Source organism: Camelus bactrianus, chromosome 5 (genome assembly GCF_048773025.1).
Source record: "Camelus bactrianus isolate YW-2024 breed Bactrian camel chromosome 5, ASM4877302v1, whole genome shotgun sequence".
Classification (NCBI taxonomy): domain Eukaryota; kingdom Metazoa; phylum Chordata; class Mammalia; order Artiodactyla; family Camelidae; genus Camelus; species Camelus bactrianus.
The window spans coordinates 95131105-95146371 of NC_133543.1; the positions used below are offsets into that span (position 1 = coordinate 95131105).

Consider the following 15267-nt stretch of genomic DNA (forward strand, 5'->3'; position numbering starts at 1 on the left):
ATTCCTCATGTCAGACCTAGAAGTAAGTGCTCTCATTGACCCCATTTGACAGATGAGGCAACTGAGGCATAAGATGACATAGCTGATAAGTGGTAGAGCCTGGGCTCCCATCCAGACACTCCTCTGGAGACATGCTCTCGCCCTTTACCCTGGCATCCCTTAATTGCTATGCCAGGGCTGCCCTTTGAGCCAAATTAATCCAAAGCTCTACCTGGCAACATAGAGATTAGGGCATATTTGCATGTTACCATTATCCAGCAGACGTTTGCAAGGACACGGGGTCTTCAGGGAGGCTGGATGTCAGTCCAAAGAAGAAAGGCTGATGGTGGCAGCTGCAGGCACATGGCCAGCCAACAGAGGACATACCTTAGGGCATGGATCCTCTGTCACCCTCAAATCCTACCCACTTCTTCATAAACACTGTGGTTACTTTGCAGTCACTGCCCACTGACTCCCTGAGGCAGGCCTGAGAGAGAAGGTGCTCCTGGTCAGCACCCAAGTTAAAACAAAAACTAAAAGGGAGGGAGGGCGATAAGGAAAGAATAAAAATAAAGTCATCTGGTCCAAAGCTAAGGATGCAGGTGAGCAGCTTGCTGAGGCTGAACATCCAGGCAGTTGCATTGCTGAATTTTCCTTGGTTTCCTGATGTTTGGGATGCTACAGCTAGAGCTCAAAGACAATACATATGCAGTAAAACTGTTTGGATTAGTATTAAAATTTTGCTTGGCTCAAACCTTGCAACAAATAAAATCTGAATAAACCTTTGTTAATAAGCTGACCTGAGATCCAGCCAAAAGATCCTCTAAAGGGATCATTTATACAAAGATTTAAATACCTAGAGGAAGTATTAAATTGTACAGTAAAAAGCAATTTGGCACAGATATCCAAAGCCTTAGAAAGTTTTGTACCTGTTTGGACCTGCAGTTACACTTTTAGGAATTTATGGTAAAGGAGATCATTGGATAAATTTACGGAAGTAAATATCCAGAGATACATACCAAAGCATTGTTTACAACAGCTAAAATTGAATAAAACCATTGAAATGCCTACAGATAACTATTAGCTGAATAAATGATGCTTCATGCACACAATAAGCTACCATGCAGCCATTTAAAGTGAACCTATAAATCTATATTTATTGACATATGTATAGTATGATTCAAAAAAAAGTGTATATTTAAGTCCTGTGAGTTTATGGGTATTAAATTTTATGAGTAATACACATGAAATTTTTAGCAAATATTGTCTTCTGGTAGATATATGCTTGGTTTTTCTTCTTTCTGTATAATTTTTTTTCAATGAACATCCATTACTTTTATCATTGGAAAAAATAAAAGTATCTCCATAAAATTATAAAGACAAGAATTTTAAGAAGCTAAAGTTTAAGTGTTCTTGTTTTGTACATTATCCTTTATTCTTGTAATTTACTCCCATTCTCATCTTGCACTGTGTGTTTTAAGATAGAAATTGTCTCTCTTTCCTCAGAAGAAAACACCGTATTTGTTTCGCACTCTGCATTACCCTGGCTACTCAGAGTTTGTGTTCAATGAATGCTTAATAATTCACTGCTTTGCAGGAGAACAAGGGGCAGCTGGCATTAAAGGAAGCCCCGGAGACCCAGGAAGTACGGGTCCTCCAGGATTTCCAGTAAGATTTCATGGTTTGGAGCTTTAGTTTCAATTTAGAAAATGGAGGAGTTGGGAAATAGGATTGCATCCAATATAGGTTGTCAGTTTGCTGCCTGGTAAGGTGTTCTTAAAATTAAAGCACTTAATTTTGTTGATTAAATTAATATATGAATGATGTGTGTATGAATCAATTAATTTATAAGCATTTTAAATGGTATCAAAGAGAAAAACCAAATCTGTACTTGCCTGAGGGTGAGGTTGAGAACAGGGATGGACTACAGATAGATTTGAGGGGATTTTGAAGAGTGGTGGAAAAGTTTTAACACTGGAAAGTGGGGAACATGGCATAAATGTGTAAATTTAATAAAAAATTATTGAATTATATTCTTACAAGGATTCATTCTATAATATGTAAATTATACTTCAGTAAGGTTGTTAAAAAATTAAAATCAGAAAGTTTTATTTGGATAACTATATTTAAATCGAATTATACATAGATGAATTTTAAAATTTACCAATATTCTAACATAATCTCAATTATGATGATAGTCTTATCATATTGAATTATATTATCATATATATTGCATTGAATTGTACTAACTGAATTTTTTTTATATAATTTTGGAAGCAAAAACAAAGCAAAAGAGCTAAAAAGCTTGACATTATATTTGTGGGCCAAAAAAAAGTGGGAAAAAAATTGTATTCATTAAAATTGAAAAGTTCTTGTTGACCTTTTTTTTTTTTTTAAGATTGACACAAGAACAACTGTACCCAAATGCAATGCAGACTCATTTCTGTACCACCCTAGGGGTTCCCGGGTGCTCAGGGTCATCCAGGACTTAAAGGAGAAAAAGGTGAAACATCTCAGCCAGAGGGACAAGTGGGAGCCCCAGGGGATCCAGGGCTCCGAGGACATCCTGGAAGAAAGGGCTTGGATGGAATTCCTGGGACTCCAGGAGTAAAAGGATTACCAGGACCTAAAGGAGAACCGGTTGGTGTCTAGTAACTTTTTTCAAATTATCTTCCCTACGAATGAAGGGCTCTGAAGTTACAATCATTTCCTTTTGAAAAATCATTGGCCATTCAGCACAGTTCATCCCTTTAACTGCAGGATGAGGCATTTTCTTTTTCCTTAATTTTTCAAAAAATATTTTTGGTGGGGGAGGTAATTAGATTTATTTATTTATTTCTTAGTGGAGGTATGGGAGATTGGACGCAGGACCTTGTGCATGCTAAGCAGAAACTCTACCACTGAACTAACCCTACCCCCAAGGCATTTTCAAATGAGCAGTAATAACCTGAATATTTATAGTATTTTGACAAAATAAATAGGTAGCACTCAATGTGGTTTTTTTAGCCCACATAAGATTCTATGTTGGTAATGACCTTGACTGATACACAAATTACAATTTCACATTTATATCAAATGAGTTTATAGGGAAGTTCTGAAAATGATGAACAATGGAAAGTTTTAGTCCACATTTTGAGGACAATGTTGATTCTCTTAAGAAAAAATAAATGCATCAAAGGACACAATTTTTAGGGCAGTCAAATAAAAAGATCAGATGTTTTGTCATTTACAGTTTTTAAGCTTATGTAAATTCTGTTTCTTTTCATGGGATAGAATCTCTCACATGTTCAAGTAAGAGGTTCCTACCAGGATCTTTTTTTAAACACCATAGCGACAGAGGCTGAACCCCCATCACATATGAGAAGTTTGCAGGGTGTGCTGCCCAGCCTGTTTATGAAATACCAGTGTTTCCCAGGGTTACTCAGTGTCATCCAGTAAAAAAGGTTCCATCTCGATCAGGGAAACTTGGCAAACAAATTTAAAGATTCATTCACAGACCCTTTAATATGAGAATATGAATTGTGACTCCCCAGAATGTGGACAGGATAGGCCGTCTCTCCTAAACCTTTTTGACTACAAAGCACTTTTTGGCTGGGAGCAGCTAGCAGGGCCAATGTTTCAGACTCTCCTTCGGTCAACTGCCAGGCTGCCCTCCAGATGGCAGTTATGCTTCAAGAGGGAATCTGGAATTCTTTTGGTCTAGTATTAACACAGTTCATATGATGCTCCTGTCTGCATCTTCCTAATTTTTTTTATTAGTTCTGGTAAAGATGCCCCAGAAAGTGAGAGAAAATCAAGGAACTGATTTCAGTCTTGTGGCTGCCATCATAAAGGACGGACCACTTTGCCATCCATTGATATTGAACAATGAAAAATCCATTCAAATTTATTAGTTGCGGCCATGTTGGGGAGGAAGCGGAATTTCGATTATTTTGTCAAATTCAACTTCTTTAAAATAGACAACTCATTTTCAAAGCTACAGACCATGAAATTAGCAACAACAAAAAGATATTTTATGAGAAACAATTAATACGGATAGAATATCTCCTCTGTAATGAAAATACCTGGTGAAAACCAGTCAAATAAAGTTTTGTTGTACTAGTTTTATTTTAGAAATGTGCCATTAACGTGAATGTCACCTTTAATGCCGTTTGAATTGTTGGCCAGTTTGAGCTAAGTTTTCAGGGCTGTTACCACTTGCGTGGCACCCCACTGTAGGACATCTCAGGTGGATCTCAAGAGAGTTAATGAAATGTTGCTGGATTCCAAAGGTCGCAAAACAGCAAGCATCATCACTGTTCTTATTTGAGTAACAATGCCCTTCAAATAACAATTGCTTTCGATTCAAGATCTCAGTGACATCCTAACTGGTATTCAGATTCATGGTGAGATTAACCTGTGTAAGGAGATACTGGATAAATCACTATCCAAACATATTCCTATTGTCACAGGCCCTGAGTGGTGAGAAGGGGGACCGGGGCCTTCCAGGGGATCCTGGCATTCCTGGGTCCCCAGGACCCACAGGACGGGCTGGACCATCAGACTATGGACCTCAGGGAGAGCCTGGTCCCAAGGGCGCCCAAGGACTTCCTGGAGTCCCTGGACCACCTGGAGAAGCCGGTTGGTTAGTTTTCTTTCCAGTCCTGTTTTCCTATGGAGTGGGTTGATGGTTCCTAGAGGTAGTGAAACTCCCTTAAAATATGAATGAAATTTATAGAAATTTGCTTCTAATAAGTAGACTAGGTCAACTTGTAGATACTAGGAAAGAACATGTAGGGTATGTTAGAGAAAATCCATTTTTTCCCCTGTTACTGAGCAATTCAGATGAAATTTCCTAGGATGGTCTATATCCATTACTGATATAAGTACATGGAATTAACAGATCCTAAGAGATGCGTGGAAGTCAGTTATGATAAACCAAGGGGAGGCAAAAACCTTCCTGACCACAGGGCTCATTCATGTTATTTGTTCTTTTTGATCCAGAACCTAATAAATGGTTTATAAACAAAACTTCAAAATATCTAAGACAAATGAAGAAAAGTTGCTTTGATGTTAAAGTCTGGTAACTTTGGGGATCCATGTGCACTGAGTTGAGGGATTCTGGATGGCTCTGATCCTCAGTGTTTATCTGTGGTGGAGAACATGGCTGAAGATGAGAATTTCATGTTACTGACATTTTTAAACAAATAATGCTACCATGGTCATTTTTTTATTTCTAAAATCACTTTAAAGGGTGAGACCCAGGAAACTAGTGGTCTTCAAATCTTTTTATAACATCCTTCACCAATAAAAAATTTTAAGTGCATATCCCCATAGTAGGTCAACATACAGTTGACCCTTGAACAACATGAGGGTTAGGGGTGCCAACTTTCCACATGTGTAACTTATAGTTGGCCCTCCCTGTATGCGGTTCTTCCATGTATGCAGGTCCTCCATCTCCCTGGTTCTGCATCCACAGGTGCATCAAGCAGTACTATTTACTGTTGACAAAAATCCGTGGATGAGTGGACCCGTGCAGTTCAAACCCATGTTATTCAAGGGTCAACTGTATATTATCAATTGGATGCATGCATTTCTGTCCATACATGTATATAAAGCTTATTTTATGATTTTACATGCATATATATTTTTCTCCCGTCCCTTACCTTTGAGGCTGCTGTTCTAACCCAGGGACCACCAAACTATGGCAGCCCACAGTCCAAATCCAGTCACTGCCTACTTGTGTATAGCCCCCAAGCTAAGATCGGTTTTTATATTTTTAAACGATTGGAAAAAAACTTTTGGATACTATCTTGTGACTGTGAAAATTACATGAAATTTGTTCCAGTGTCCATAAATAAAGTTTTATTGGCACATAGCTATGCTCATTTATGTACATACTATTCCTGGCTACTCTTACACTGGGATAGCAGAGACCATCTGAACCATAAAGTCTATTATTACTATCTGACCCTTTACTGAAAAAGTTTACTAACCCTCTTCTAATCCATCTTCAAATCCTCTTCTTTTTAAAAAATTTTTTATATATTTTTTTCTTTCTGGTGAGGAGGGGAGATCATTAAGTTCATTTATTTATTTATTTAAATGGAGGTACGGGGGATTGAACCCAGGACCTCCTGCGTGCTAGGCAGGCTCTCCACCACTACACTATACCCTCCCCCAAATCCTCTTCTGTTCATTATAACTGTGAATCTTTAGTAAAGGACTCCATTGTCATAAAATATATTATCATCAAATTTTCCCCATCACACTACCGTTAACCTATTTTTTCGTATGACTGTATGAATATAGGGACAATACTAATCATTAACATGTTTCTAATTTGGGTCACTGCGGTCAGAACATTATCGCAAATCTTTACCAGCAAGGCTGGTGTTATTTCCTCAATGCATGAGGATCTTAGAGAGGGCAGAAAACACGCCCAAGTTCGCAGCCCAGATCAGCTTGTCAGACCACACTTCGCGTCTTGTTCAATTTACCCTCCTTCTTTGCTGTGGAAACTAGTCACCCAATAAATAAATATCCTACCAGTAGTCACCAACTTTTAGGCTGAAGTCCACAGTATTGCCTTTTAAAAAGAAGGCTTTCGATAGACCAGCATGTTGAGCTATTAATTAAAACAAGGCTTAGACAATAACGGACGCTTGTACATATTTGTCAGTTGAATAAAAACGTTCTTGTGAACTGGCTGTCTTTAATTCAGTTTTGAAGCCTGTGGAAACAGACTTTGTTTTATGTTCCTTGAGGTATATTCACAAACTCCTTATAATCAAATTTTCTCCTTCTAAACAAAGAAAAGCTTCAATATGCAGACCAATCTTACGATTACAAATTTTCTTAAGGTCCTAAGGGAGAACTTGGTATTTCAACACCAGTCCCAGGGCCACCAGGACCTCCTGGCCCCCCCGGCCGTGCTGGCCCCCAAGGTCCACCTGGTGAGTATCCCCTTTGCCACGTCGGGTGCATAGCATCAGATGGTACCCTGACTCTCCTGGTTATAACCCTCCTGTTATAAGGAAAAAATACATTCATTGGCTCCAAATAAGACCACAAGCCAGAGGGAGCAAGCCAACAGACAGGGTGGTTACCCAAATGATTCCCACTGGTGCTTCTAATTCCAAAAGACAGTCAATACAGTTACTTATGAGGAATTGGAGAGCAGAACAATCTCCGTGGATTTTCAGGGGAGGAGCAAGGAATGTGGGCTAAGATAGTTCCCACGGCTTCCTCATTTGAAAACTTAACTTCTTTGCCAACGTGATCTAAAACTTAACTTCGCATTCACGGAGGGAGACTGATATAGTTCAAGATATCGAGAATATTTCTTTTTAGGAGTTCAATTGTATTTTCAAAATTATTTACACCTCCTAATGGTTAGTCCATTGGATAGAAATGGGAAGGAAGTTGGGTTTATGTTACAGTTGTTTCTTAATTTCCAAAAAGGTCTGGGATGACACAGAAACAAACATTTTGTTTTAAAGCAAAATAAAGGGAAGTTGCTGATGTGGCTGTATGTGTGTTTTTAAGGTATCCCTGGATCCACAGGAAGATGTGCCTCAGGTCTTCCTGGGCCTGATGGTGAACCAGGAATTCCAGGAATTGGATTTCCTGGGCCTCCTGGACCTAAGGGTAAATTTTAAAAAATTTTAAACATAAAGTTCATTGTCGATATTTATAAAATAGAAATACATATAATGAATAACATAGGAAATACCTATTAAATCCTTTAAAATAATATTTTCTCCCAGCCTTAAAGGGAAGAAAACCTTAAAATAATTTTTAGCAGAAAGGAAGAATTCACGTTGATTTATGCAAATTCATCTCAATCATTTATTTTAAAGTGTGTAGAAAAAAAAACTGGAAGGAAACTCATGAAAATGGTAATGGTGATTCTTCTATAAAGTTGTGGGATTATGAGGAATTTATTCATCTTAATAGATGTCTGTACTTTGTACATTTATACATTTCTTCACTTTATAATTTCTTTTATAATAAAAAAAGAACTATTAAATCACAAATGGCTGATTTCCTTCTGTACTCCAAAATAAATTATAGAAGTTATTTTCCTTCTATTTTTCCTCCAAAAAATCCAGATGCTGAGAATTCAAACAATAATTTGAAGCTCCCTGCTGACAAATGCATCAAAGTCCTATCCAGGATGACATATGAGTAATCTTGGTCCCTAGATTGTCCCATAGAACCTCAGACTTTGTAATAATTTCATGTTTACTTCAATATTACTTAAAGTGTTTGTTCAAATATAATCCATTATTTGGTGCTTCACCTCCTAGATTAATATGTATCGATATTTATCATACATCAGTTCTGCCCAGATATGGGAATACTGATCTCAGTTTATGAGTATTTGAAATAGAAAACACAATCATCAACCACAGTAAGAAAAATGAAAGAAAAAAAGAAATGACTGCCTGGAGACTAAACAACATGCTACTAAAAAACCAATGGGTCAATGATGAATTCAAAGAAGAAATTAAAAATACCTTGAGAAAACATAAGCACATTTCTCATGGGGTCCCAAAAATGGCACTGACTCTAGTTTCTTAGATTTCTTCCCAGTGATCTCTGAAATAATGCAGCCTGGTCCATGCTTTTGCCTAGTGCTTCTTGGACTCTTCATGGAGAAATTGCACCTTAGCTTGTAACCCTACGGATTCACCTTCTGGAAGAAGACTATAAATTATAGAACCAGAACTCCTTGAATGTAGAGATTCAAAATTTCCTAATTGAGTCTAAATGAATCCCATGAAATAACTGTGAATTTAAAATTCATCAGACTGGGGGCACAAAAGAACTCTCTTAACGTAGCTTTGCTCCACAAGGCTTTCCTCTTTTGAAACACAGATCAAAAAAAAAAAAAAAAAAAAGATATGTGTTACTCCTTTCTCAGCTCTCCTATTATAGATGCATAAGAGAAATTTAATTTATTACCTTCAGTGGCTGCTGTAGAGTATTGCGAAGTAATTCTCTTGAGCAACCTGTGTTGAGAAAGCTTACCCGGGTGCTGGAAGTGCTTTATATCGTAATCTAGGTCATGCTTGCCTGGATATAAACACACATGTGGAAATTCATTTGGCTGTACACTGTGTGTAGAATACACTTTCAAAAAAGAAAAAAAAAGGCAGCCAAATCAAGCAGTATCAGTGGTTTAAAGAATTGCTGAATCAAAATTTAGTGGGCTAACCAACAAAAAATGGAGAAGGTAATTTTTAAAATTGGGAACCAATGTAATCTGATTTGGAATTGAATTTTTTAAATCGCTAATTTAGCCATTGATTTCTCATCATTAAGACTTTTTTAAAAACATCTAAAGCTCCTTGACTCATAACAACATTAGATGAGAAAGAGAGATACTACTTTTATGACTCATCTTACAACCTTTGTTATTTTTTTCTCTGTAGGAGACCGAGGTTTCCCAGGAACAAAAGGATCCCCAGGTTGTCCTGGAGAAATGGGAAAGCCCGGGTTACCTGGAGAGCCAGGCCTCCCAGGAGTCAAGGTCTTCAATAGTTAAGATTCAGATTGATGTGGGGGAGGGGAGGGGTGTTTACAGCCAGCCAGTTAGGATGCTCTGTGTGTAGAAATTATCAACATATTTGTAGATGGTGATGATGATGATACTGAAATTTTCACGTTTCTCTGAACTATTCCTCCCCTTTAGAAAGGAGAATAGAAGGTGTAAGAAGACCAGTTTGCCTTTCTATTTCTTCCTTAATTTTCAGAAACATTCAGAGTATTTAAAATGGGAGAAAGCTAGAAAGAAACATAGGTAGATATGAGAAAAACTGTCAAAAGGAGAGGCAACTAGACTGTTTACAGAAAACTCTACATTCTGAAAAAGTAGAGGCTCTGCCGAATTATTAAGCCTAACTTTATAGAAAAGGTAGCAACTAGAATTAAAAAAGGAAAATGGATGGAGTGGTGGAGACTTTGCAAAAGGGACATAGAACTTCCGTTAGGGAGACATTATTTTCAAGTAAATAGCCCTAAAGACCAATAGTCGACAGTCAGTAAGGGTTTGGAAGCATGATACAGTAAAACTAACATAATTTCTGTGATATAGGGAGAACCAGGACTAGCCATACCTGGAGAACCAGGACCGCCAGGTTTGCCAGGAGAAAGAGGCAACCCTGGGGAAAATGGAGAAACTGGACTCCCTGGACTTCCAGGTCTCCCTGGAATTCCAGGAACTGGAGGGCTTGATGGACCACGAGGTACAACAGCAAGTGTGATTACTTTTCTCCACTGTGAGCTCAGCTAAAACGCTGCAGATTGAATGTGTAGGTGCTGTAGGGGTGAGGAATTTTTCTCAAGCAAACTGCTTGTTCAATAGACAGAATCTGAAAGGCTTAATTATTTTCCCGTTCAACTTTCCATTCCATTGCTACCCTACCTTTGTTCCCTCTTTCTCCCTTTCTTCCTTCTTTCGTTTTTAATGTCCTCTATATGGCACAGAAATGGTACTGAATAGAGGTTCCATTCAGAGGCGAAAGTTATAGGAAAACGATTGGGATAGCAACACTAGGACCTTGGGTTTTGTCACCTGATTGTGTTCTTGGACTCTGTTTTGCAGGGGATCCAGGGCAGACTGGACCACCTGGAGAAAGAGGACTCCCAGGAAAGTGCACAGAAGGTCCCAGGGGAGCCCAAGGACTTCCAGGCTTAAATGGACTGAAAGGGCAACAAGGTAGGGGAGGTCCTTGAAACCAGTCACCAGGCAGGCAGGTGACATGGGACTCTGAGCATGCTCTGAGCTTTGCTGCTTAACATGAGAACTGTCCAGCAACAAGTCCTGACCACTGTTCAGTAAGAAAAGTTATTGCAGAAACAAAACCCTGCTGTCATGGATCTGTTGCAGTGAGTACTATTTATAGAGTAACAGACCTGAAATTACTATACTAAAACTGGCTTGTGTCTTATATGAGAGAAAATATGAACACTGAAGATATATACAAAGGTATATTTACATACATATAGACACTCTCAAAAAAGTTTTACTTTTAATTCTTTCATAGGTATCTTAGAGTGGTAAATTTATCCTTATTATTGAAACAGAGTGAATGTACGCAAAGATACATGTTTACAAGTTATAAACTAAAATACATAGTTGGTTGCTTTACAAGCAACATAAAAGAAAGTATAGGAAAGTACATCTAAATTATGAAGGCCAGGTGGTCGTGGGAACTTACTATCTTTCTGGCTCCTCTCAACCAGATCCGTGAACTATTTCTGGAGAAAAAAAAACCCTTTAGAACTCATCTATCATACTTCTTATATGCTCACAAACAAAATTTTGGCCACAACGTTAATTGTTGTAGTGGTGCTGTTAAACTGCTTCCAGAAGCATCTGCTAGCTTGCCTTCACGTGAGTGGCTCTGTGTGAATCCTGCAGGTTGGAGACTGACCACGGCCATAAAGTGCATTCCCAAGGTGTGCCTGCAGGACTAGAAAGTAAATCTAAATTCTATGCTTTCATTACTGCATGAATCATTGAAACACAGAATGTGAAAGCCAGAGGGATCTTAGAATTATATAGAAGGGGACCCGAGTCAGTCAATTAGATAAGTGGGTGGTTTACCCAAAATCACAGAGCTAAATATTTATAGCCGTAAAATATATCTGGAGTTGGTGGGAAAAGCAATTGTGTGTTCATTCATTTGTATATAGGCAGAAGAGGCGAAACAGGGCCAGAGGGAGATCCAGGCATTCCGGGCTTGGATAGGTCTGGATTTCCTGGAGAACCTGGACCACCAGGAATGCCAGGTCGTCAAGGTGAGATGGGCCTACCTGGTCCAAAAGGATATCCAGGAAATCCAGGATTTCTAGGGCTACCAGGTATCCCTTTTGTGCGTTTGTTTTTCTTCTCTCTTTTTCCACACTTCCTTTTTACAGTGGCTGCATAAATTAGAGATATGCATAGCTCTTTGACTCTAAGCTTCTCTCATTTAGTATAAGCTTTTCTTCTCAATTATTTGCAGGGGGCTGGGGGTGGGGAAACGGTGACGGTGAGATGCTCACATTTCTCAATTACTCATGGTATAACTATTTTTGCTGTGCAGTCCTTTTTATATATTACTACTAAAATGTGTTTGCTAGTATTTTGTTGAGAATCTTTGCATCCATATTTATAAGCGATATTTACCAGTCTGTTTCCTTTTCTTGTGATATCTTTGTCTGGTTTTGGTATCAGGGTATAATGCTGGCCTTGTAGAACATGATGGGAAGTGCTTCCTCCTCTTGTGTTTTCTAGAAGAATTTGTGAAGAATTGATATTCCTAAAACATGTGGTAGAATTCACCAGTGAAGTCATCTGGGTCTGGGCTTTTCTCTGTGGGAAGTTTAAAATGACTAGTTCAATCTCTTCACTTGTTACAGATCTGCTCAGATTTTCTATTTCTTCTTGAGTTGGCAATCTGTGCCTCTCTAAGAAATGTGTCCATTTTGTCAGAATTACATAATTTGCTGTCATATATTTGTTCATAATATTTCCGTATAATTCTTTTTATCTTATCACTTTTTATGGTTTATATGTTTGGGAGAGAATATTTCAATAGTCTTCTCATGCCGTAAGGACCTCACTGATCTCTCCTTCAGAGAGGAGCTCAGAATAACAACTTAATCTGCAAATTATGCTTTCATTTGTATTACTGAGCTACTGTCACCTGCCAGCATTGCTCCAGGTCCTAGAGACACATCAGTGGACAAGACTCCACCTCCAGCAGTGGGGGAGTCAATGACAAACACATTCAAGAACAAAGTTCATCTAGAGACAAATGCTATGAGGAAAGTAAAATAAGGGAATATAACAGAAATGTATTGATCAAGGGTTGGGAGTAGGGAATGCTCCAAAATTTCAACATACTCTATTCTCATCCCTGAGTGTAATTTGCTACCAATGACTTCCACATGCATGATGTAAAAAAAGACTGTTTACTGACCCATCTCCTAGACGAATACGATTATTTTCCTATTCACAGAAACCATTTTTTCAACTCTCTCTCTTTCTCTCCATCTCTCTTTCTAAGTATAATTTATTTTATTTTATGGTGTATTTGGCTTTTCTCATTCTTTACAATATGTGCTGCTTTGTGTTGAATTGTTTCCATAGGTGAAAAGGGAGTGATTGGGATGATGGGGTTTCCTGGAAGCACTGGCCCTCCGGGGCCCCCTGGGAACCCAGGCACCACGGGGCCGCGGGGTGAGTGATAGAACACCCTTCCAGCTGGCAGCAGAAAAACCAACCATATTTTATCCCTTGAGGGGAAACTATTTGTGAGAGAACTAGACATGTGATTTTGCAGTTCTCTGTATTCCCTTTTTTCCCATTTGAATAGAGTGATATTTTCTCCGCACAGGCTTATACCACTGTCCTCATGTGGCTGCCTGTTGGGGGCAACTATTTATCAAGTTCTCAGCCCTGTTAATCTTTTTGTTCCATTTGTTTTGTTTTATGGTAAGCTCTGTTAACTTTTGAATCCTTTGAATGCATAAAGAATTAAGGAACTGCTGTTGTTACTCCTGTCTTGTAGGGAGCTTTGGAATTCCAGGAGTAAAGGGCGAGAGAGGACCACCCGGAGCCAAAGGGGAACAAGGAGATAAGGGAACTTATGGGCCTTCTCGAATATTCCAGTTATTGGGGGACAAAGGAGAACCAGGACTTGAAGGTACAGACTGCCTTACGTTTAAAACCAGAACAGCAGAGCTGATTCTGGGACTAAGAAATTATCTAGGAAAATGCCTTTAGTTGACATACGAGAACAGCGAGGACCACTGTTTAATTTCCTGCCCAAGCTCCCAAAGCCATTTGCTGGCTGAGCCTGGACTAGAACTGTGTTTTGTGTGCCTTGAACAGTAATATGTTGCCTCCTCAATGCGTAACTTATTTCTAAGTTATTCCTGCATTTTGGTCTGCTGCATTTAAATCGTCACTTGTGACTTTTTAAATTCTAAGTCTTGAAGCCTTCTTCCTGCCAAGTATGGTGAAAATTAAACCATTAGAAAATTCCACATTAAAAACTTCCCTGGCCGGAATAGAAACTTCCACCCCAAATTCTACTATATTTTGTCAACTGCCAGGATGAACTTTTCTGATTGCATCTAAAAACTGCTTCTTATGCTCAGAATCTTTTGGAGAATAATTACTAAAGAGAAAATACATTTTGATTAAAAAATCAATGCCTTAAAAATGCTGCTAAGCATTAGCTGTAGCTGTTAAGCTCAAATTCAAACCTATTCAAACTACTTCACATTATTTAAACACTTTCTATGACAGGTTTTGTAATATGATCAGTACAACCAATATTAAATCAAATTTTAAGAAAGTCTGCCTTGTGGTCTTCCTGATCAAATTTAATCCCAAGTAACTTTAGTAAAATGGAGAATTGCTGGGTAAAATTAAATATTTGCAGATCAAACTTATATAGCAGGGAAAAAATTTTTTAAAGTGTTTGTAATTGCAAAACTATATCAAGTTTTGAGTAATTTGTAATCAATTTTGAGACATTAGATTATATTCAACAAATAAGCATATAAGGATTTATAGTCCAAGTAAACATTTGCTTTAAAAATTCTGTATAGAGTTCTGTAGATCAAGCTGGAAAGACTGAATAGCTGTCTCTCCCAGAATAAGGAAGGACTTCACTGAAGTGACATTTGACCAGGGTTCTGTAAAGTGATTGAATCCAACTAATTTGCCAACTTGGGGGAAAAAAAAATCAGTTTTTTTTTTTTTTTCTCTAAAGGAAAATTAGCAAGTAAAGTCCTTTTGGGTCGTCCCCCTTTAAGCTGCTATCAAAGAGATAGTTTAGTTCTGGGTGCAAACAGAAGACTCCATTACATTTTTAGCAATGAAATAGAAAATAATATAAATTTTATAAAACTCTGCTAGAACTAGTCTAAGCCAAGATAGAAAAAAAAAAAAAATACTGGCACAAAAGTCCAGATCTCATAAACTGTCTGACACCACTTCACTGGATTATGCTAGATGATTTAGGTAGTGTTGCAAATATTTTGAAAAAAATATAACCAGCATATCTGTGCCTACGAAAATGAAAATTTGGCTCTAACATCATGAATGCACAATGGGTACTAATTTACAATAAAGAATAATTTCTGTAGAGAAGGACATGCACTATTTCTATACTTCTAGCAAAGTACAGTACACATGGAAGCTGTCCTATGTGTTTCCTTTTGGCTTTTTACGCCCATAACCAAGGAGCAAACACTGAACAACCTCCACCAAAGATCATGCTGTCTAGGCCTCTCTAATCT

The 15267-nt window shown here is 38.1% G+C and overlaps 1 protein-coding gene across 3 annotated transcripts in view; it reads left to right on the top strand.

The window, feature by feature from the left end:
* COL4A3 (collagen type IV alpha 3 chain) overlaps positions 1-15267 on the top strand; it is a 133683-nt gene that overhangs the window by 93790 nt on the left and 24626 nt on the right. For all 3 annotated transcript variants that reach the window (XM_074364411.1, XM_074364412.1, XM_045511972.2), the window contains exons 24-34: positions 1577-1647; positions 2437-2619; positions 4431-4599; positions 6822-6914; positions 7507-7608; positions 9399-9496; positions 10061-10211; positions 10571-10684; positions 11665-11832; positions 13106-13195; positions 13527-13661. In XM_074364411.1, coding sequence (XP_074220512.1) covers positions 1577-1647; positions 2437-2619; positions 4431-4599; positions 6822-6914; positions 7507-7608; positions 9399-9496; positions 10061-10211; positions 10571-10684; positions 11665-11832; positions 13106-13195; positions 13527-13661 — 1374 coding nt within the window. The remainder of the gene's footprint in view (positions 1-1576; positions 1648-2436; positions 2620-4430; positions 4600-6821; positions 6915-7506; positions 7609-9398; positions 9497-10060; positions 10212-10570; positions 10685-11664; positions 11833-13105; positions 13196-13526; positions 13662-15267) is intronic.